General features: G+C 44.6%; 1 protein-coding gene across 1 annotated transcript in view; it reads right to left on the bottom strand.

Moving 5' to 3' along the window:
- Window positions 1-23,062, bottom strand: part of ADAMTS12 (ADAM metallopeptidase with thrombospondin type 1 motif 12) — a 257,252-nt gene extending 234,190 nt beyond the window's left edge. Inside the window, exons 1-2 of the mRNA XM_064176516.1 lie at window positions 22,939-23,062; window positions 14,640-15,001 (exon numbers count right to left, since the gene is read on the bottom strand). Of these exons, the coding sequence (XP_064032586.1) occupies window positions 14,640-15,001; window positions 22,939-23,062 (486 nt within the window). The remainder of the gene's footprint in view (window positions 1-14,639; window positions 15,002-22,938) is intronic.
- Window positions 23,063-24,839: the final 1,777 nt, after the last annotated feature.

The raw sequence follows: 24,839 nt of genomic DNA, 5'->3' as shown, positions 1-24,839 counted from the left end.
AAGACACAGCCTCAGGCTGCACCAGGGGAGATTTAGGCTGGAGGTGAGGAGAAAGTTCTTCACTGAGAGAGTCATTGGACACTGGAATGGGCTGCCCGGGGAGGTGGTGGAGTCGCCGTCCCTGGGGCAGTTCAAGGCAAGGCTGGACGTGGCACTTGGTGCCATGGTCTAGCCTTGAGCTCTGTGGTAAAGGGTTGGACTTGATGATCTGTGAGGTCTCTTCCAACCCTGATGATACTGTGATACTGTGATTCGAAGTTTGGGTGGTGTCCCTTTGTTCGTCAGGATCGGGCCCAAGCAGCTTCAGGCCTCTGCGGGCCCCTCATCAGGCAGGGCCGATCAGGAACGAGAGGTCACCGGGGCAGGAGCGAGGCAGACAGGCAGGCTAGCGAGCGAGCAGGTAGGAGCAGGTAGGAGCAGGTACCAGCAAGCTCCCGATCCAGGCCGGCACACCATTTTTATAATGTTCAAAAGAGGTGTAACCCTCCAGTCCAGGCTATTTTATGTTATTCTTACAGATTGGCACAAAGTTATGATCAATCCATACAATTGGAGAATTTTTACCAAAACAATTTCTAAGACCACCCCAAGCTCGGCCCACACCAGGTGTCGAGCGGGCATGAGAACTGCCGTTCCCCCTAACCAAAACAGTGACCACTGTTTACCTTTTATCTCGACTAGGGAGAGACTTTCTCATGGGACTGAAGGATTGTTTTGGTTTTGCGAAGCTCCTGGCATTAATGTGAGACACTATAACTTTCACAACAGGGAGGCCTGCTAAGGGCTTCTGCTACTTTCCATGACACTGCCTCTCTGCAAGGCTTCTGCTTAATCAGGAATCAAGAGGAACCAGGTCAGACTATGCTATATTCCCAGCTTCCTGAGAAAAAAGCCTAAGAAAACTGTGAAAACTCCAAAACCTCTAACGGCTTTGAGACCACTGACAGCAACCCTTCCACATGCTTTGAGTACTGTCTGATACTGTTTAGTGAGTAAATACTTAAAGCCTCTTGTAATTTACTAATTGCCTTCTGCCATAAGCAGAAAGAAGCTTCCTGTGCCCATCTAGTGGAGAAGCAGTATAATTAACCACTGTCCTGGAAGGCTAATCATAGAATCAACCAGGTCGAAAGAGACCTCCAAGATCATTCAGATGTCTTGGCTTGCCCCACCCTTCTGCTGATGGGGGAAGCAAGGGTGGGAAGAAAACAAAGGCTTGGGTCATTATGTCCCCTCCCTAAGTGACAAACAGGTACCCACAGGTGTTTAGGTACTTGTTAGTGTCTTGACCAAATAACGGTGAGCAAGCCCTGGTCAGTTTTGCAAATGCTGTTTTGATTGGTGAATCTCTATGGCCAAAGGAGCCACTGCACTCAGGCAAATAATACAAATGGAGCTAAGTTGCAAGCAGTTATGCTGGCTCTGCCTTGCTTTTTCTGCCGCATGGAGCTGCCTCTGCCTCACTGTTTTTGGACAACATGTTCTGCTCTGCCTCATGCTTCAGACCAGCTTAGCCCTGATGTTTTGGTCTTGAACTACCTGGAAACTCAAGTGCCTCAAGTTTCCCAGGAGAAGGCATTTACGTGCCTCATGGCATGGCACGATATCGTGCGCTGCACATCTGCAAGAGATCCTGCCTGCACCTCTGCAAACCTCCATGCCAAGAGTAACCAGGATCACGTCAGAGATCATCTGGCTCTTTCCCAGCACCCTGGGAAAATCTAAAAGTCTCTCAACAGCCGAGCAGTTTCAACACTGCCACAAAGGAGCCAGGGACTATCTCAAAATTTCTACTCCACCACAGTGAGTAGAACAGACCTTGCCTAGGGCTCTGGGCTCCCTTGCATTTGCTAGGGGGGCAAAGCCATTTTTGTGGCAAAACCTTTTCCAATTTTCCTGATTTTTCTACATTATTATATTGCTGATAAGTATCCTTGTAAAGATTTTCCCAAACAAATTAGACCCCCTAAATAGGGATGCTCTGGATGTCATGGAGGTAGAAATCAAGGACGATCAAGTTGAGTCATTATGGGTGAGACTTAAGGTGAAGGCCAACAAGACTGATATCCAGGTGGGAGTCTGTTACAGACCACCCAACCAAGAAGAAGAGGTTGATTTATTACACTTTAAGCAACTGGAGGATGCCTCAAGATCACCTGCCCTTGTTCTGGTGGGCGACTTTTACCTACCAGACATCTGCTGGGACTTAAACACTGCAGAGAAGAAGCAGTCTAGAAGGTTTCTAGAATGTGTGGAAGACAACTTCTTATCCCAGCTATTACGTGAGCCTACCAGGGGGGCAGCCCTGCTTGACCTGCTGCTCACAAATAGAGAGAGGCTGGTAGGGGATGTGGTGGTTGGAGGCTGCCTGGGGTCCAGTGACCATGAAATTATAGAGTTTTCAACACATGGAGAAACCAGGAGGGGCATCAACAGAACCTCCACACTGGACTTCCGAAGGGCAGACTGCAGCCTATTTAAGGAACTAATTCAGAAAGTTCCTTGGGAAAAAGCCCTTAGAAACAAAGGGGTCCAGGAAGGTTGGACCTGCTTCAAGAAAGAACTCCTGAAGGCACAGGAGCAGGCAGTGCCATTGAGCCGGAAGATGAGCCGGCGAGGGAGGCAGCCAGGCTGGATGGGCAGGGAGCTGCTGAAGGAATTAAAGATTAAAAAGAGAGTGTATCACCTTTGGAAGAGAGGGGAGGTGTCCCAGGAGAAGTTCAAGGAAGTTGCTAGGTCCTTTAGAGGAAAAATTAGAGAGGCAAAAGCCCACTTGGAGCTCAGGCTGGCCACAGCTGCCAAGGAAAATAAAAAGTGTTTCTTTAAATATATGAATGGCAAGAGAAGGGCCAAGGACAACCTCCAGTCCTTGCTAGATAGAGAGGGGAACATAGTGACAAAGGATGAGGAAAAGGCAGAGGTGTTTAACATGTTTAACACCTTCTTTGCCTCAATCTTCACTAGTGGGACAGGTTGTCTCCAGGACAGCTGGACTCCTCAAGTGGTGGATGGAGTCAGGGACCAGTGTAGTCCCCCTGTAATCCAGGAGGAAGCAGTAAGGGACCTGCTGCATCATTTGGACCCTCACAAGTCCATGGGACTGGATAGGATCCACCCTAGGGTGCTGAGAGAGCTGGCAGCTGAGCTGGCCAAGCCAATCTCCATCATTTATCAGCACTCCTGGCTCACTGGAGAGGTCCCTGAAGACTGGAAGCTGGCCAATGTGATACCCATTCACAAGAAGGGTCGTAAGGAGGAGCCAGAAAACTACAGACCTGTGAGCCTGACCTCAGTGCCAGGCAAGGTCATGGAACAGGTCATCTTGGGTGCCATCACAAAGCACCTACAGGATGGCCAAGGGATCAGGCCCAGCCAGCATGGGTTTAGGAAGGGCAGGTCCTGTCTCACTAACCTGATCTCCTTTTATGATCAGGTTCCCTGCCTGGTAAATGTGGGGAAGGCTGTGGATGTAGTCTACTTGGACTTCAGCAAAGCCTTTGACACTGTCTGCCACAAGAAGCTCCTAGCCAAGCTGGCAGCTCATGGTTTGGACAGATTCACACTGTGCTGGGTCAAGAAGTGGCTGGATGGCAGAGCTCAGAGAGTGGTGGTGAATGGTGCCACATCCAGTTGGCAGCTGTCATTAGTGGTGTTCCCCAGGGATCAGTGCTGGGCCCAGTCCTGTTCAATATCTTTATTGATGACCTGGACGAGGAGATTGAGTCCAGCATCAGTAAGTTTGCAGATGACACCAAGCCAGGAGCAGGTGTTGATCTGTTGGAAGGTAGGAGAGCCCTGCAGAGGGACCTGGACAGGCTGGATGGGTGGGCAGAGGCCAGTGGGATGAGGTTTAACAAAGCCAAGTGCAGGATTCTGCACTTTGGCCACAACAACCCCAAGCAGCACTACAGACTGGGGACTGAGTGGCTGGAGAGCAGCCAGGAGGAAAGGGACCGGGGGGTACTGATAGATAGTAAGCTGAAGATGAGCCAGCAGTGTGCCAAGGTGGCCAAGAGAGCCAATGGCATCCTGGCCTGCATCAGGAACAGTGTGGCCAGTAGGACAAGGGAGGTTATTCTTCCCCTCTACTCAGCACTGGTCAGGCCACACCTTGAGTACTGTGTCCAGTTCTGGGCCCCTCAATTCAAGAAAGATGTTGAGGTGCTGGAACGTGTCCAGAGAAGGGCAACAAAGCTGGTGAGAGGCCTGGAACACACATCCTATGAGGAGAGGCTGAGGGAGCTGGGGTGTGCAGCCTGGAGGAGGCTCAGGGGTGATCTTATTACTGTCTACAACTACCTGAAGGGACATTGTAGGCAGGTGGGGGGTGGCCTCTTCTCCCAGGCAACCAGCAATAGAACACGGGGACACAGTCTCAAGTTGTGCCAGGGGAAGTATAGGCTGGATGTTAGGAGGAAGTTCTTCCCAGACAGAGTGATTGGCATTGGAATGGGCTGCCCAGGGAGGTGGTGGAGGCACTGTCCCTGGAGGTCTTCAAGAAAAGCCTGGATGAGGCACTTGGTGCCATGGTCTAGTTGACTGGCTAGGGCTGGGTGCTAGGTTGGACTGGATGATCTTGGAAGTCTCTTCCAACCTGGTTGATTCTATGATTCTATGAAATAACTCATTTGTATATAGTTGTGGGCAGGGATTTTCAGGAAATAACTGTGTATTTTATAATCCCTGCCATGTTAACTGCCACAACCAATTTAACTGCAAGCAATATATTTACTGCAAGAACCTTCTCTTCCAGTGTAATGTTTGCATTTGCCAGTTACCTCTTAAAGTGTTCTAGTTTTGCCTGTTCCCTGTGTGTATATGTATCCAAATGAGTTTTCTGGCAAGATTTAATGTTAATAATCCAGGTTTGTAGTTATTAATCTGCATTAAAATTAATACAGCTTATTAATTTTACATAACTCATAACAATAAATGGCTTTTATTATCTCAATTTATTCAATTTCTGTTTCAGGTTTGGCTGAATTGGGCCAACAATTGCAAAAAATACTAGAAGAAACAAAGAACAGACAATCTAAAAGACTTCAGGAATCAAGGCAAACCACTGTGTATATTTTGTACTTCTACGTTCCAAACCTTTAGGCTGAAGTCACAGTCCCAGTTCACCCTCAGTAAACAACATACTTCTAACTTAGAAGAAAAAAACAAAACAAAACAGAAAAACACCCACATTTTTTGAATTGAGAGTGAAGACTTTCAAGGAAAGAAAAAAAAAAAACCAACAAGCCAATACAACCAAAAAGCCCCAACAACCACACACACATACGTAGAAGAGTCATTAAAAGACCCATGGAAACTGGCAATATAATTGACTGCTCTCCACACTAACAATATTCTTAAGTAATTAGCAAATAAGTAGGTACAGACTTAAACAAGAGAATAAGATTTCTTAATGCTACATAAAAAAACAGTCTGTCTTTCATACTCTCAAAAAATAGTTATCTTACAGAAGCATTCTAATCCTGGGAACTGTAATCAAATCAGTTCATACTGACTAATCCTTATGTTTACCTACCCCATGAATGACTGCTCCCCTGAAACATTAACAACTGTGTTATAAAACCCCCAGCCATGTAAACTGCAGACAGCAATTTCATATTGGTTAAAGGTGACAAGGTCAAGACTAGGAGCCAGAGACACAGCCAGATTCTTATGTATTGAGATCACTGATGAAATTCATTTGACCTGTCAATTAGAGTATTTTTGCAGACAAAAGACTGCGGGAAGGGAGCTGGCAGATGGACAGCTCAAACAAAGAAATGGATGTTAAAGTTCTGCAGCAAACAACAGTCAAAATTTGAATGATTAATCTGCTGGGGGGATACATCCAACAGAACAAGCAACTACCACTACACATACTGGTTTTGCATCATCTTCAAGGAAAAATCAAAAGCACACAACACGGCCATAACATTACTCCATAATAGTATATGGAGAAAAATGCAAATCAAGTACAACACAGAACAGAGGCTCTGTGAACCGTGCTGTATTTACTTCCAGTGTTACATTTATCTACTTAAAGCATTTTCCATACTGCCTCAGAGACATACAGCAGACACACAGCAGAGTTACTGAGCAGATAGTTTGTTCTTTAAATGTGCTAACTGCATCCAACCACAAAGCAATTCCCACCCCCAAAGAAAAAGCTGGCAGCTTGCTTTCATGCCTGGCTTTCTATGTTATTCCTACATTTTGCTTCCAGAAGGTTATCTCTAGCAGGACAAATCAAAACAGGTTGCTGTGGAGACTTTATGGACATCTAAACACGAAAACACATCTGGCAAATGGGGCCATCTGCCCTACTAACACACTTCCAACCAGAAGCAGGACCCACCAAACACTATGGGGCAGGGGAATGGAAAAGAAAGAAGTGAGACCCTCTTAGAGAAAGCAAGGAGAAAGAAGTGAAGAAAAGATGTCCTAAGAACATGTGCATTTGTTTCCCAGTACCCTCATTCCAAGAACAGAAATCACTCATTTGAAGTAGCACTACAGAAATACACCACAATTCATCTCTTAAAATAGCTGCCACCAAAATAGCATGTGTGCTCAGATGTGTTCTGCTTCTATCAGTGCTGAATCTGGCTTCAGGTGGTCACTTGTGCAACTAAATTTTACATTTCCCCTTTCCTTTCGTGTATTTCTGTACTGTCACACATCTACAATAACTGAAAATCACTTCTGTTCAAAGATAAATTGTTTTCTTGGTTGCAGATACACCACAAAGGAACAGAAAGACGTGGTCACTTTTCTGGGCTTTAGGAATGAATTATGGAGAACAGCAGCATTGCAGAGCTGTATTAACTACCTTTACCAACCAATTAACAAACTGTTGATAATCAGCCAACCTCAAACACTGGGACATAAAGAAGCAGGTAAAAGTTCTTATTGGAAGTTCAGTGATACATTTTTGTTATTCCATTAGCTTAGAACAAAATATTACAAAACTGTTCTAAAGTAACAATTGCTTTATCCCCAACCTGCTTCAAAGTAAAACACCAAGCAGTCTGACATCATGATGCAGGTTTTCTGAATCTGCAGGATAGGAAATTTTGAGCACCATGTAGGGCACACTAACACTGAAGGAACATGCATAGAACTGTTAACCTGGTGTAGATCATAAGATAAAGGTGGTAAGACACTGGAACAAGCTGCTGACAGATGTTGTGAATGCTCCCTCCCTGGAGGTGTTCGTGACAAGGCTGGACATGGCTTCGAGCAACCTGGTCTAGTGGAAGGTGCCCCTGACAATGCCAGGGGGACTGGAACTACATGATCTTTAAGGTCTTTTCCAACCCAAACTGTTCTATGATTCTACGACAACATGTGAGTCATCATGGAAAACACATCTCACACTAACTAGAAAAGCTTCTTGGCATGTAAGAGGAGAAAAGAGGTCATGCTGAATTTCCCAGAACTGAGGAAGTCAATTGCAATGGTGTATTTTATACGAGATTGAGTGGAACAGATTGAGAATGTAAGTGACACTGTGTAATTTCCAGATCTCATTCTTAGGCTTCATGTAACAGTGATATCTTCTAATGAGGAGAATTCAGTCACCCTTCCACTTTCCAATGACTAACGTGCCACAGATCTACACAGTCAGATGCCACTTGGAGAATCTCCCATCAGCTACCATGCAAAGAAAAATTCTCGTACAGCCGCACATTCTCGGAGGGCTCTCCTGATTGTGGCTGGACTCAGAGGGAAGAACTGAGGTGGAGCAAAATCTTTCAAAAATGCTGGGCACAGGCAGACCTGACTTTGTTTTCTACAGATCACTAGGGTAGGGAGCAGCCATTTGGTGTGTATGTCTATCACTGCTAAGAAACAGCACTGTTCTACAGTAGCTGGATTTCGAGAGGGAGAACAAGTAAACAGTGCTTCATGACTTCGTACTGCATTTACTGTTGCCTGGGCAGCAAACAACAGCCCTTTTTGTAAACACTGGTGCCTACCATGGTAGAAGCAACTCTCGGAACAACTACAGTCAAAAAAATTATCTTCTGTCCGCAGAGCTAGCCAAGGCCCAGTACAGCCAGGAGCTTAACAGGTACAGGTGCAATGATGGTTCTCAATTTCCATACTAATGTTCTTTGTTCTTCTTTCAGTTCAATGCTAATGCTTGTATAGCCTTTTAAGATAGAAAGTATTACCAGGAGTGACTGTCAACAGTCTCTACACTGTAAACAAGTGCTAAGGAAGCAAAGCCTTAATAATGCTTTGTCATCTAAAAATACTATAAACAATGTCTGCATTAGTGATTAGTAAAAGAGGTCCTTGTTTCTAATTAAGAGGATAGACTGTAGAGAAAAAAAAATCACCTCTCAGCTCTACAGAACTTGGTGCATAAACTTAGACCATTTGACCAGCTTCACTGAGGTTTCCTCCCTGCCACTCCTGCTGGGAGGACAAGCTAATAGTACTGCTGTGACATAAGGGATCTCAGGATTAGCACACAACTGAGAATTAATGCATTTGTATCCGGAAAAGTTCACTACAATTTTTGGTGGAAAGACTCTGTGAAAACAAAGCATTAATATAAGTGTGGCCTAAATAGCCTATCAAGGCAAATCCAACTATTATTTCCACTGAGAAACACAAAAACAAAACCATTTTCTCCCTTTACCTCCTCTTGGAAACTTTCCAAAACCTAAGAGATTTCGTGTATGCTGTCTTCCCAGCTGCCACAAATTTATTTGTTTCTGGTGCTCCAGTAGTGACCTCCTCTCTGCGCTTTCCTCCTTCAACTGTGACCCAAAATAAACAGTGAGGTTTGTCCCACTCTTTCAATGTTAAATCAGTCGTATGCATTACTCTAGACCCAAAAATGCAGAAGACATTAACTAGACAACCTGAGCCAGAGAAGAAGATGCACAGCTTATAGCATCATTTTCTTCAACCTGTTAAGGTCATGACCTATTTAGCATAAAAAGGAAACAACGATATCACAAAGGGTTAGAAAAAGAAGAGGGATGTGAAATTGCAACTTAGTTCCTCCAGATCTCTGCTACTTGTTCTTTATCTTCTTGGTTCTAAAACATCCCTTTATGAACTTTTCCACTTGCTTCCATACCTGTTCCTCAAAACAGACGCATTTGCATTTATAAGAAAAGAATGAGTATCCTCACCATTCACCTATCTGTCACTCTCTTATTCCCCTTGCAAGATGCTTTGGAAACATATAAACACACAAGAAAATTAAATTTATAAGATATTAGTGTACTTTGTTTTTAAAACAATTAAGGAAATGCTGTGATTCCTAAATATGATGACATTCACGCTGAAAAAGCAATATACTGTCAATCTGGAAAAGCACTGATGGCTGCTTTACATATTTTGGAAGTATCACTTTTTCAGTCATTTGCTTACATGTTTTAAATAGATATCTTCTGAAAACCACATCTTCTCAGCACCGTCCATTTGATCTATGCAAAGAAATTTGTCTCTGAGGAGTGTCATGAATAAATATTAAGAATGCTCCTTGAGCAATGTCCATGTAATGCCAACGAAAGATGGAATAGATTTTAAAGCAATAATACTTTCCCCAGCTTGTGGCACGTAGAGGAATTTAGAGACTCATATCCAGCCTGGCAACTTCTGTAGAGCAGTGACTTGTGGTCTTCAAAAATCACAGTAACAAAACCATCATGCTTTCCTCAGCATGATGTCACTATCAATCTGAAATAATTCATAATTCTGTATTTTTAAAGCTTCATATTAGGGTGAGGAGAAAACAAAACATGACACTACTTTTCCATATACCAATGTTTTGTCAAGGAGAATCTCGAAGCCTATATTCTAGCAAACATCATTTAAAAATTATCCAAATATATTTTATCACCTCTGTCCACACACTCCACAAACCCCTTGCCTTTTGCCTCTCAGAGATTATGTGTGTCATTTTGCACAGCTCCCTACAGCATCTCTGTGCTATTTAGGCAGTTTTCCCCTTCCTCCTCTTCCCAAATAGATTCAGTCTCACCCTCTAGAAACAAAAACATAACTTATGGCAGTGCTAAAAACTAAAGTACCACAAAAATAAGATTTGCACCTTCTTGTCTCTCTCTGAAACATAGTCAATGAAGAAATGTAAGCCTTCAAGCTTCAGCCATCAAAGTGTTCTTTTGAATGCCTCAAAGTGGTTCAGGTTTTAATTCAAAGCTTCAGCAAAGTTTCTATCTACCCTACCACTTCTTCCCAAAGTTGTAGTGCAGTTGGAAAGTAAAATCTCCCAGTTTTTCCTACCTATCATCACCTGATTTGATCCACAGAGCAGTTTCAGCGCACCTGAGCTACACATCTTTCAGAGGAAAGTAAAACAGAAGCTCACACTATATTGGTTTGAGGCTGATTGGAATATTCTAATGAGAGAAATTAGGTCATTGATTATAAAAAGAAAATAAAGTCTACATCATTCATTGGTTTGCTGAAAGGGACAAAATGCTGTGACTTTTTGGTGCCTGTTTGTAATCCGATTCGTCAACTGGAAAGTCAGGAAGTCATAAGCAAAGTTCATTCACCTGTCAACAGTCTGATCTGCCCTGTGCGCAAGCCTAACAGAGACTGGCATCTCACAGCAGACTTCCATGCCCTCAACAAGGTGACTGCACCCATGAGTGCAGCTGTGCCGGACATGCTGGAACTCCAGTGGGAGCTGGAATTCAAGGAGGCCAAATGCTACCATAGACATTGCTAATGCTTTCCTCTCCATTCCCATAGCAAAGGAGTGCAGGCCTCGGTTTGCATTCACCTGGAGAGGAATCCAGTACCAGTTCAACCATTTGCCTCAGGGGTGGAAACACAGCTCAACAATCTGTCACTCAGTCATCCACAATGCACTGGAGAAAGGTAAAGCTCAAGAACATTTGCAATTCATCATTGACTTCATTGTGTAGAGCAACACTGGTGAGGGGGTTTTCAAGGGAAGTAACAGAATCATTGGCATTCTGTTGCAAGCAGGTTTTGCCATTAAGAGAAACAAGGGCAAAGGTCCTGCCAGAGAAATTCAATTTCTGGGTGTGTGGTGGCAGGATGGTCATTGTCACATTCCACAGGATGTGGTAAACAGTCTCTACCATGGCAATTCCCATGAATAAAAAGGACACTCTATCTGTATTGGATGCAGTGGGATTTTGGAGAATACATATTCCTGGATTCAGTTAGATTGTTAAACCTTTGCATGACGTGACTCACAAAAGAAACAATATTGAAGGGGTACCTGAGCAACTAGCAGCCTTTGATTAGATAAAGTGAGAAGTAGTCCATGCAATAGGTTTAGGACCTGTTCGAACTGGTCCAGACACTAAAAACATTCTGTAAACAGCTGCAAGTGACAATGGTCCAACTTGGAGCCTTTGGCAGAGAGCTCCAAATGAAACACATAGGCATCCACTTGGCTTCCGGAGTTGTGGATACAGAAGTGTGCTGGTCTGAAGTTAATCAGAATATTTTAATGAGAGAAATTAGATTATTGGCTGTGAAAAGAAAATAAGGTGATGTGTAAATTACCCATTTGTTCTGCTGGGACATATAAAAGCAAGGACACAAGCAGATAAGACAGTCTCTGCCTGGCTATTGCTGTATTAACTATTCTGCCTGACCCTGCACATTTTCCAACTAATCATTCTGCTTCTAACACCCCTTGCTGACCTTTCCAGCTCAGCTTTCATGTAAGAGATATTCTGAGATAAAGGAGAGGGTGGGAAAAAAGGTGGAGGGGTGGATGGGAGTCCCTCCTGGGCACTCTGACTGCTGGGAGAGGTCTTGCATTTCTGTATTAACTTTAACTTGTATATAGTTGTAAATATTTGTAATATATTGTATACATATGCTTGTAAATTGGGCTGAGTTGTGAATATATAAAGTTTCATTCTTTAACTTCCAGCTGTCTTAGTCTGGGTGAACCCTTGGCAGGAGGGAGGCAAGCCAGGTGACACCCAGAACCACTACAAGAGGTTCAGAGGCAAATTACACTCCAACAGAGAAAGAAATGCTAGCAGCTTATGAAGGAATAAAAGCAGCTTCTGAAGTAATTTGACCTGAATCACAACTTCCTTCAGCTCCTAGATTACCAGTTCTGAACTGGATGTTCCAAGATAAAGGTTCATCACCACATCATGCCACAGATGCAGCCTGGTCTAAGTAGATGGCTTTGATAACCCAATAAGCACAAATGGGAAATCTCGATCAACCTGGTCTAGAGGAAGTGATCACCAACTGGCCAGAAGCCATAGACTGCACGAAACCTCCAGAAGATAGAGTAACCTGTGCTGAGGAGGAACCTCCTTATGGTGACCTTTCCGATGAGGAAAAGATCTATACTTTGTTCACAGATGGCTCATGTCATCTTGTTGAGAACAAGCGAAGATGGAAGCCAGCCTTTACCTATGCACCGACTCATGGACAGCAACCAATGCTCTGTGGGGTTGGCCAGAAGACTGGAAAAAGATTGGCTGGCAGAGGAAAGGAAATCTGCAAATCTGTGGCAAGACATTGATACCTGTCTTGAGAAGATTCCAGTGAAAGTGCAACACATCGATGTACACATGCCCGAAAGCAAAGCTACTGAGGAACACCAACACAACTATCAGGCAGATCCAGCTGCCAGAATTTCTCAAGTTGATACAAACTGTGATCTTGACCTTGATTGGAAACACCGAGGTGAAGTGTTCTTGGCTTAGTGGGCACACGATTAGTCTGGACATCAAGGCAGAGATGCAACGTACTGATGGGCACGTGATAGGTCAACTGACTTATCCATGGACATTATCATATAAGTCATCCATGACTGTGACATCTGTGCTGCTACTAAGCAGGCTAAGAAAATCAGGCTCTTATGGTATGGTGAGAGATGGTCAAAGTACAAGTATGGGGAGGCATAGCAAATTGATTACAACATTTTACCTCATTCTCACTCTTGCAAGCAATATATGCTAATGATGGTAGAGGCCAGGACTGGATTGTTAGAGATCTATCCAGTTCCACATGCTACTGCATGTAACACCATTCTTGGCTTGGAAAGACAAATCATGTGGAGACATAGAACTCCAGAGAGAATTGAGTCAGACAATGTCACTCATTTCAAGAACAATCTTGTGAAAAACTGGGCCAAAGAGCATAGTATTGAATGGATCTACCACATACCCTACTATGCACCAGTCTCAGGAAAGACTGAATGCTACTATGGTTTGCTGAAAACCACTCTACAAGCCATGGGAACTTTGGAAAACTGAGACAAACATTTAGCACCAGCAACCTGGTTGGTAAACAGTAGAGGTTCTGTAAATCGAGCAGACTTGCACAATCAGATTTGGTCCAAACAGTAGACGGTGATAAAGTTCCTGTGTATGTGTTGTTAAGGAAAACTGTTAGGGTATTTTCTCCTTCAGGTGAAGGGAAACCTGTCTGAGGATGGTTTCTGCTGAAGGTCCTGGTCTTACATACTGGGTAATGCAGGAGAATTGTGAAATCCAGTATGTTCCATAACAGAATTTAACTTTAGATGAGAGAGTTTAAATTCAGAGTGTATAATACAAGCTGTTAGGAGTTTCTGTTTCAGGTACACTGTGGCATCCAAAGGAGGAATCTACAAAGCATCTATGGTACATGAGCACAAACCTTAAGTCACCTGGGAGTCCCTGTTTTGGTCTCATCTAAAAAAGGCAAACTGTTTCCTGCTTTCTGAGCTTTTGAATCACCCATCTGTTATATAGCCCAAGTGAAGAATGACAATATGAATCACTGTGTACCTTCTTTGAGATTAGACAGATAATTTTACACAAAACAATGAATGATACAGAGGTGTGGGGTTGTACTGGATTGAGGCTAAGTAAAATATTCTAATGAGAGAAATTAGATCATTGGTTGTAAAAAGAAAATAATGATAAAGCCTGTATCATTCATTGGTTTGCTGAAAGGGATAAAATACCAAAATGTAAATAATTTGTCCCACTTTGCTCTGGGATGCTTTTCACTTCTCCTTCACTCTGCTCTAGTATCTTCCACTGACCTTGGCTAGCCAGATAACAACTAAGCTTTGCTGGTTGTTTTTGATTTCTGTCTGGGAAGGAGAAGTGAGAGAAAGAGGCTTTGAGCCCCTTCTGGGCAGTTTCTTTGTCTGTGAGGGAATGTGGATTTCCGTATTATTTCTAATTTGTATATTACTGTAAATACTTGTACATATTTTGCTTTGCTGTAAATGTAGCTTCATCTTACCTCCAAGCCATCTGAGATGGTCTGGTAAATTTCAGTAGTGAGTGGGCAAAGTTCCTAACTCACCACACACACTGAGATGCACAACCAAAGGCACTCCAGTTATTAATGGGGTCAAAGCCATGATTGGATATTTGGATGGCTTCTAGCCATCTGAATGATAGAGATGTTTAACACCAACCACCAGAAAAAAAAACTCTAGTGAAAGCAAATCCCAAGGAATTGTTATGCTTCTGATAAGGAAAAGCTCAAATGACATCAAGAGTATTAAACCGATTCTTTCAAAGCATTAAGGTAGCAATCTTGGTCATCCTGTTTTTTACCAGACATTCACATATCAATGATCGAGTTCAGTTCTAATGACACCAAAACTGACCCAGAATCCCAGTAAAGGTTACATCACTTACCAGGCCATTGCAAGTGCTGATAGCTGCTGTCCCACTTCCTGAACCTGGCTGCAACACTGTGCCAATGAAGTGGCAACGAATTCCTGAGGGAGCTGCAATCTTTGCACTTGTGTGGTTACCACGTCTCCTTTCTACCACATAATTATGGGAAAGAAATCCTGTGTGGACAGTCAAGTTAAAAAATAGATCCTTCTCTTCATGGTTAATTTTGTAATAGATCACATTTTCCTTTTTGCTGAGATCTTCCTCCTTTCTCGTGTTTGAGATGTGATGGTGTAAATTGAAAGAGAGAAAATGTCCACTTGCATCTGCTCGTGCTGGATCAACCACATGGTATTCTGGCAATGTCTTGAAAAATTGCTCTGAAGGGAAGAGAGGGGAAAAAAGTAAGAAACAGAACTAGGGTTAGAGTGCTAACCTATTTGGATCTCACACGATTTAAAGGGAAACTGAATGGTGATTGCAATTCACCAAACCATACTATGAACACAAAGGCAGGCTGTGCACGTTCCACTGAGCATTACAATCCTCATTTGGGCTTTCTACTCTTCCATTATAACACTCAGTTTAGAAGCTAAATATTTTTTTCAAACTTTTGGTCATCATTCATACAAAAGTTTGACTCACACACATACACAGACCTTCCCAGATCCCACAGGTGTTGGGAACCCTCTCTGCCTTAGGTTCCTAGCTCATGATGCTCTTATTGAGAGCACTCTCACACATGCAGAAAGTTTTCCACCTGAAGTAACAAATAGAATCACAGAATCATAGAATTAACCAGGTTGGAAGAGACCTCCAAGATCATCCATTCCAACATAGCACCCAGCCCTATCCAGTCATCTAGGCCATGGCACTAAGTGCCTCATCCAGACTTTGCCTGAACACCTCCAGGGATGATGACTCCACCACCTCCCTGGGCAGCCCATTCCAGTGCCAATCACTCTCTCCGGCAACAACTTCCTCCTAACATCCAGCCTAGACCTCCCCCAGCACAATTTGAGGCTGTGTCCCCTTGTTTTGTTGCTGATTGCCTGTGAGAAGAGACCAAACCCACCGGGCTACAACCTCCCTTCAGGTACAAGTGAAGCAAATGCTACTGACTAGTTTGACAGTCTGTATCAACAGAACCTCAGTAGCATCATCTTTAGTGAATGTTGCATCAGAGGAAGGAATTTTAAAGAAGGAATTGAAGGGGAATGAAAGAATCTTGCCTTTTTGTATACAGACACGTATTCCAACCAAAATAACACTGGATGCTTTATCACTTATCAGGGTCTAATTGAGTGAAAAAGCATTACTAACATTCTTGTCTTCTGCTGTGATACAGAACAAACACCACCTGTTCCATTTTTCTTTTAATTAGTGCAAAACTCACAAGCCTCGAGCAAATAACATAAATCCACATAAAACACAGCTCTTAAGAATTCCTACCTTAAGGGTCAGATTTTCTGTTGACATACTTGATTTCAGCCCAAGAAATCACACTCTGAACATACTCCATTGATAAGAGACTATGAGGGTAGATGTCATTCCATTTCTTCTTTGCTCAGGGCTGTTCTTCATTCCCAAAGTCCCAGCCATACATCAAGCGATTACATCTCACTCATTTATTAGGCTGGTTAAGAAAGCAATTAGCCTGCTCCAGGTACTTCCAAAGGAATTTACTCTTCATTAGGACTGATAACCCTTCCAGACACACTGTTCTTTCCACAGCCTGCACCTTCAAAGCCACACATGCTCAAACAAGTAGCTGTCTGCATGTATCTCCTTCAGAGAGGAACATACCTCCTTTGCCATAAGCTGCAGTGTGAGACGTGGCTGCTTGTATTTCCTTAGGCCACAGACCCTTGACACACATGCACTGAAACACTCCCAGTTCAAAACAAATCACAACACCCCACGCCCCGCTCCCTTCCCAGCACACATACAAAACTGCCTAAGAAATCTGGCCTCGTCTCAGTACCATCGTTACTTTGTCTTCACACTGTCGTGGAGGGCCTGTAGGCCTGAAAATAGGCTTATGTATGCCTTGCCCTGCCTGGATGTGTTTTTCTGCCCAAACCAGTGGTAAACACATTAAACGGGTAAAAGGGGCACAACAGGCCTGGTGCCACAAAGTCTGGTCTGTCAGGACCCCTGGTTATAAACAGGTTGTGTAAGCCCCCACACACCCAGCTTATGTCTCCCTGGTGCAGGCCCATGTGATTCCCATATCTGGGGAAGGTCCAGGCCTGTGGCTTTTGCCTGTTATGGTAAGGTTTGGCTGACTGCCAACCTGATTGGTCATTCCAGCGGCCAAGGGACCATTAATCTCAGCCCACAGTCAATAAATAGGGGTACACAGGTAAACAATGCACTCGGACACCCCTGCTCACGCTACCTTGCAGCTCAGGCTCCCTGCCTGCGTACTCACTTGCAGAGCTCACTTAATCCTGCCTATGTATATGTGGAGCCCATAGTCTCCCAGCCAGCTGTGCACACTGGCATGCCACTGTGTTATCAGGACCAGATCCTGTACTGTCTGCCTTTACCTAGGGAGTGCAGGCTCCCAAGCAGCCATGCACCCGGTAATATGCCTGCTGCCTATCATTGCCTGGTAAGTGCCATTGCTGCCGAGTTACCAGGAGCAGACTCCACTTGTCTGCATGCTATTGGCCTGCTAGCCAGTGTTGAGACCGTGCTCAGACTGCACGGCACCGTCTTGCTCCTGCACCTGAGGTCCAGCCTGCCAACAGTCCCTGGACAGAGCATCCAGAAGAAGCCAGGAGACAAGGGCAGAGATTGCACCCTTCACCAGGAGAACAAGGTCAGAGACTGTCATTTCCCCAGAAACTAGGAAGAATCCTCCTTTCCCCAAAGCCAGGAGGATTCCAGCCTCCAAGTCCACGTGCAAAGGCTCCCCTGAAGTTTGGACAGTAGCAATAGGCTGTGACATAGCCCCAGAGGGTGATTGATTAGTCAGAATTGTAAGTAAATGCTTTAATGCCTCTGTAATATCTGTTGTCTCTGCCATAAAGCAGGAAAAAGTTTTCAGCCTGTGCTAGTTTGAAGCAAGCTGGAATGTTTTGGTAAAAGAAGTAGATAATGGGCAGTGAAATGAAAAACAATTGTGTGTCCTTCTCTCACAGTCACGCTGAGAACTCTGGGAAGAAGAAGTAAACATTCTCCATTTTGTCTTTGATTCTGCCTTTGCCTTCAGACCTAGTCACATCTCATTAACCTTGCTCCTACTAACCTTGCTCCCTAACCTCTTGGCTGCACCTCTCTTCTTCCTGAGAACTGGGGTAAGGTTGAGAGGGCAAGGGAAGGTGTTGGGGTGGTTTGAGAGCCCCTCCTGAGAACTCAGGTTTCTGGGAGGAGAGTTGTGTTTCTGTATTGTTTATCCTTTGTACATTTCTGTATATAACTGTATATATTGTAAATAGCTGCTTGTATATTTGCTGCTGTAAAATAAATAGCTTCATTTATATTCCCAGAGGCCGTCTGAGTTAGCTGGGGCAATTCCAAAAGTGGGGGGGGGGGGGCGGGTAAGAGCCCAAACCATCACACAGCCCACTCTGCTGAGGAAAAATCCTCTCTCTGTTTATAGTTTGAACTGTTTGCTAGTTATTAATAAGTTACTGTAGATATTTATCCTAGAATGTTTCCATGACCATGTAGAATCCATTTTAATATGCAGTGGTTGGAGGTGGCAAGAGTTCAGAATATTGAGTTTAATACATATATATTTTTATAGAGTGTTATCTCACACCAATTAATTTCTCCCCTCTGCCAAAATCGGCGTAGGCGGCAGAACACCCCTCTGCAACACATACACAACAGATTTCCTTGTACACAAGCCTTCAATAACTTTGTGCCTTTGCAGGATAAGCAACAGCACTGAGCTTTTGGATTGCCACAGTGGCAGGTCATGAAAACACAGAGACTAACACCTACGCCAAGCTCTGAGAGACATCTCTTGCCCTTATCCACATAAGCCCAGCAGAGGCTGAAACACTGAAAAACTTCAGTCCACATTTTCACGCCTGCAGTTTACACAGCGTGCAGGTAACACCGAAGATACCAGATACCTAACAACTCACCAGCTGAAGATAAACTAAGGTGGTCCCTTACAATCCCAAGTAAAGCGAAAAATACAGTGAGAGAAGAGGTGAAACATCAAAAAGTATGCACAAGCTGAACTCTAGTATTTCGGTGAAGTCCCACACCTCATATCGTGCTAGCAAAGACAGCTTAGTAGAGAATGCTGCAAAGACAGGTCCTCAGTTCCTTGGTTTTCAGCACAACTCATGAAACTGTCAGATTAAAAGGCTGATAGAAAAATATTCATACATTGTCACTATGTGATATGCCTCTGCTTGACGTCTTGAGCTTAATTTGTTGTTTCTTCACTTAAGCTCTAGGCAATGCTGAAGATTCCCAGACTTCAGACTATTTAAGGACGTTTTTTATTTCATCAGTACAGTAATTACAGATATACAGGAATTATAGTAATTCACAGGTTGCACTGGGTTGGAAGGAAACCTCAAAGTCCATCTTGTCTAACCCCCACTGAAGTCAGCAGAGACACCTCCAACTAGGCCAGGCTGCCCAGAGCCCTAACAAGGCTGATCCTGAATTGGTTGGGGCTTCAACCACTCTCATAAGAAAGATCCTCCTTCCTACGGACAACCTAAATCTACCCTGCTCCAGTTTAAAACCATTGCTCCTCATCCTATTGTTATAAACCCTTCTAAACAGTCCAGGACCTTTTGATACTGAATGTAGCTATAAGTTCTCCTCAAAGCCTTCCTTTCTCCAGGCTGAACAGTCCCAATTCTTTCAGCTTGTCCTTGTAGGAGAGATGCTCTTCTGGACCTGCAAGTCTGTCTCTCTTGTACTGGGAGCCCTATAGCTGGACACAGTACTCCAGGTGCAGTATCACAAGAGTAGAGGGGCAGAATCACCTCCCTTGACCACACTTTTGATGCAGACCAAAATGCAATTTGACTTCTGGGCTGCAAGCACACATTGTTGGCTCATGTTCAGCTTCTCATTCACCAGTAGTCCCAAGTTTTTTCTGCAGGGCTGTTATCAATTTCATCATCCCCCAGACTGTACTGATATTGAGGGTTGCCCCAACCTAAGTGCAGGACCTTACACTTTGCCTTACTGAACCCCATGAGATTCTCCTCAGCCCACCTCTCCAGCCTCTCCAGGTCCTTCTGGACAGCATCCCATCTTTCAGTCTCATCAACTTTGCCACAAACTTGCTGAGGGTGCACTCAACCAAGATACTGAACAGCACTCTCAATATGGATCCATGAGGAACACCACCTGTCAACCATCTCCATCTGGACACCAAGTCATTGACCTTCTGTATGAGACTGTCCAATCAATTCCTTATCCACTGGACAGTCCACCCATCAAATCAATATCTCTGCATCTCAGAGAGAATGAAGTTGTGTGAGACTGTGTCAAAGGATTTACGAAAGTTCATCCGTTGTTCTTTCCTTGTCTGCTGATGTAGTTACACCATCGTAGAAAGCCACTCGATTCTTGAGGCAGAGCACACCCTCAGTGAAGCCACATACCGTGTGCATAGGTTAAGACAAATTAAAATATCAGCATCAGTAAAAAGGAAAATAATGCCTAAGCATCTGATGGCAAAAGCATTATCAAAGCAGAGAAGTCTTAACTTCTTCCACGCACTTCTTAAATATTAATTTCTGCATGCTAGTCACTGGAGACTGGAATTACAATGCAATAATACTATGCTGTAAGAGAACTGCAGAAATTAATTATTTTTTAAAAAGAGTAGAGGGAATAACATTGTAATGCAATAAAATTTTACAAGATGAGCCTGAAGATATTTCTGCAAGTAATCATCCGTTTTGTCTAGACTGTTGGGTAGAGATAACCAAAGGCAATTCTAACAACAACAACAACACAACAACTTACTGAGCTGCACATTAAGCCTAACATATTGCTTCGCCTTTCTAGATGGAGAAGAGTCTCAAACAAAGACAGAAGGTACAGTCCCAGTGATAACTTTTCCTCCTTTCTTGAAAAGAACACTCACCTAGGAGTCAGAGACAACAAAGCAACTTAACAAAAGCAACTCAGACTTCAATAATGCCTGCCTCAATCTTCTGAAAGTAGCAATTCATATTAAAACACAAGTTTCCATAAAAGTTAGTGCCAGCAAATACTAAATGGAGGCAATCTATCTCTTTGCCATTGACAAGCCTTTGGGCTGGCATGTCATGGCGTCCTCCCCGGCCACTCAGAACACTCTCCACTCCAGTGAAACTCTGCCTGCCAAGTGGCTCTACTCAGGATTTATAGGCCAGGAAAGGGAAGACTTTTCCAGGCAGCTTGTGCAGCTCCTGAGAATGCTGTCTTTCCACAACTGCAGCCTGAACATGCCAGCTTGCATTGGTACCAGCAGTAATACCAAAGCATCACACTAAAGTAACAGATAATGCTTAATTAATAATTTGTCACTATGTCTGAATAGAATCTTTCAAGTGCATGGGACAAGAAAAGTTCAGGCCCTTCGTGACTAATTGATAAGTTTAAGAATTAAGGCATTAGAGAAACATTCACTGCAGACGCTCCTAACTGTATCACTGAAAACATCTGATAATAGGCAAAACCACCACTGTTTGTTCTGTTCCTCTGTGGATTCAAACTCACTACACATGGCAGAAAACTGTCTAGATGAAGAATAGCTGTAGACAAAGTAAATAAACTTGGATAAGGAAAAAAAGTTTGTGGCACATCACAGGAAAAGCATTTTTTTTTTTTTACAGATAACATGTTTTCTGACAAAATGCCTTTAAAAGGTGATACATAATTTGCCATTGCCTCATCTACATCTGCCCATCACATTCTCTGGGGTCTTTTCTAATGATTCCTTGAGAAAGGATACAGTGTTGGTCACGTCTGGAGGAAGCATCTTCCTGAGTCAAATAAAGGCCCCACACCCAGTAAACACTTTGTCCATGAAGCTCCATAGCTGGGTGCAAGGCTACAACATTCAGCAAAGACGTCCCTAACTGTCATTGTGGGTATGGAGGAAGCACAACTATTACCACTAATTCAGCTATGCAAGACACAAATTTCAGTCCTTCACACACTGAACCACATTCAGTGTTCCTCTGGAGGGGAAAAAAAATTAGCTGTTGCAAACTGCAAATTATTGGGAAAGCCTAGGTTTTTCATGCTTAGCATTAATTCTACAGTCATTTCCAAATGTCTGATAATTAAAGAGCTATTACATGCTAACAGTCATCTCTGTCCTGTCCCATGTGGAGTCATCGGAATGCAATGATTGTTTGCATTCACTTTAAATTAATCCAGTAGGAGATAACTGCAGGGTAATTGTTCACTTCTCAGGCTGCTTACTTAACCACTTTTCCTTTCCAGGATCTCTGAGGGGCACAGATTTTCTCCTCTGTGTTCAAGCTCTCCCACTGATAGCACCACAGCTGTTGATTGCATCAGGAAGATTTTCAGGAAGCAGAATTTCCTCCTACAGTCTTGAGACCTCTATCACCACTAAAAGTCTTCCAGCTAATCATATTTTTTCTCTCTTGGGAGCTGCCTCTCAGATTTTCCTTAAACAGGACAAAATTCCTGACTTGCCCTCTGGGAAGTGTGCAGCCAGTACCAACTTGGTACCTAGAGAGGCAGCCACCAGGGACACCTCTCAGACACGAAGCCTCACTTCTCACTTACCATCTATACTGAAAATTAATAACTTAACAGTAGTTATGACACCCTAATAATACCAATCTTTCAGTTTGAGCTGCTGCAGTACGTGATTATTTGTTAAAAACAATAATAATCCGGACAGTAAACTTTGTCAGTTTAGTAATACCAAATTATTCTGGCATTTGGAGAGATGGCTCTTAATGGGGAAGACGAGCAAAAAGCAGAATCTAGCAACACCTTGATCTACACAGCGCAACTCAATGACTAATGCAAGGCAGCAGGAAGGCGCTGCCAGAGCTGCGTGTTCTCTCTGCAAAACTTTGAAGTCCAGAGCAGCAAGTCCCAGGAGGCGCCGAGGGCAACCCCGCCAGCTCTTACCTCTCAAGAGGCTGGGCAACAAAGCCAATACCAAAGCGTCGGGGGCCGGGCCGGGGGGGCGACACAGCAGGGCTCGCTGCCTTCTGCCCGAGTAGCGCCAAGGGGCCGTTACGCGACGGCTGGAAACGCGCCCGCGGCAAGCCTGCTCGGCAGGACCCCGGCCTCACTCACGCTGTGCCCGTGGAACTCCCCGCTACCCGACCCGCTCGCCGCCACTGACCTTGCCTCTTGTCAGGGAAAAGGGAGCTGCCGGGCGGCGGGACCCAGCCCAGGCAGGGCGCTTGGACGTGAAGTACGAAGAGCCAGAAGATGTGTGCCGCCCGGCTCGGCGGAACACGTGGCATGGTGCGGGAGGGGAGCTCCGCGCGGGTCGCCGCGACCGCCGACGCCTAGCCGGGCTGCGGCATGGCCGGGCGGCGGGGCAGCGGCAGAGCGGCCTCCAGGCGTGGCACGGACACAGGCGCCGCTCCCCACAAGGGCTGCGCGGGGCCGTCCCGGTGTCTGGTTTCTGTCGGCAGGGGAAGGAGGGCTATGGGGAGGGAGTCGCTCCCGCAAGCCCCCGCCTCGGAGCGGCCGGGGTTAACGCTCTAAGAGTGAACCGGTCCAGCCCAGCGGGGAGGGGAGGAGAGATCGCCAGCGGGGGCTCCCGCCCCCCCCACTCCGCCCTCCACGGCGGCGAACGTGGGGCGTTAGCCCCGGCAGCCTGCGGGTGGGCTGTTCCGGGCGAGGCAGCTTCGCCTGCTCCGTCCCACACCGCGGGTCCCAGCCTCTCAGACGTGCTCCCGCCCAGGCAGAGGTGCCCCCTCGGCTTGTGACAGAACTGCCCAAAGCACGCGGGTGTTACCGCGGTGTCCATCGCTTCCCGCCGCAGCTCAAAGGACAGTGGAGCCTTCCCCCTGTCTGAGGAGTCTGGCTGTGGCCTCTGTCCGCCGCCTTGCCAGAGCCAGGTTGCCTACGCGAGGCGCTGAGGCCATTCCTGTACTTCATGCTGCATGTCCCTGTTCTCTTACAGCGCTGGCAGCTACATTTTAAAGTGTGTGCCAGGTACTCGCTGCCAAGGGTAACCACGCAGCCTCTGCTGCCCGGGTACCACAGGTGTGTGCCTGGGACACAGCTCTTGTGCCATCCGGCCCCTGAGACCTGGGCTGAGTTCATCTGCTTCGGTAGCCCTCTGCTTCAAGTTCGGTCTCCTGCGTGTTTCTTGGGTAGCTTCATGGCAGTCTTTGCTTAATGAGGCTCGTTCACTGCTCAGACTTTGCTAGAGGAGAATAGCTGTCACAGTTCATCTGCCTTAACTGTGAGAACTCTCAACCTCAAATTCCAGAGAGCAAAAATGCAAGAAAGGGTTAAAACACCGAGGGTTTCTTAATCGGATAGAAATGTGGCTTCTCCCAGGCATGAGACATGACAGCTCTGTAAACAGAACATATTTGTAAGAGAGTGGCATTTGAATTATGAGTCATAATGTACTCTCTTCTGTCTAATGCAAGGACACAGACAATACAAAAGAGAATGGGTTTGTGTATATTTGATATCCAACAGTTACCAAGAGAAGATTTGTACATGATAAGGTATTTAATATATCTGCTTTTAATATATTCTCCATATAAATAACATTATCTTGCCTGTTACGGTGACATTTCCAGGTGCCCTTGCTATTAGAATTCTTTGACCAGTGGAGTCAGATAGTAGGCACCGGAGTATTCTGTGACATGGGATATTGTAGCCCTTTTATCAGCACTTCTCTGAAATTAAAACTCTGTGTGACCTGAAATTGGTACAATGTCTATAATACTTAGCACTGTAAAAACATTTAACTGTCGTTGCATAGAAGCAGTCTACATAATTTTAAAATAATTAAACTGGAGAATAAGGAAGTATCTACAGTAAAGTATCTACAGTAAATGGCACCAAAAAAAAAAAGAAAAAAAGGACTGTGAAATGTGCAGAACAGGCAGGAGCACTGGAAATGAAGGTGAAAGTTCAAGGGATGAGCATACATTTACATGGGTTGATAAACTTCGTGAAGGCTATCAGAAAATCAGCCTTTCTATTTAACAGTTTACTTCAGTATAATCCTGTCAGGCTTTTGGATATATGTTGCCTGTGTCTGATGCAAGG

The sequence above is a fragment of the Pogoniulus pusillus genome, chromosome Z, assembly GCF_015220805.1.
Source record: "Pogoniulus pusillus isolate bPogPus1 chromosome Z, bPogPus1.pri, whole genome shotgun sequence".
Classification (NCBI taxonomy): domain Eukaryota; kingdom Metazoa; phylum Chordata; class Aves; order Piciformes; family Lybiidae; genus Pogoniulus; species Pogoniulus pusillus.
Note: the sequence above shows the minus strand (reverse complement) of the source record. Positions and strands in the feature narration are given on the sequence as shown.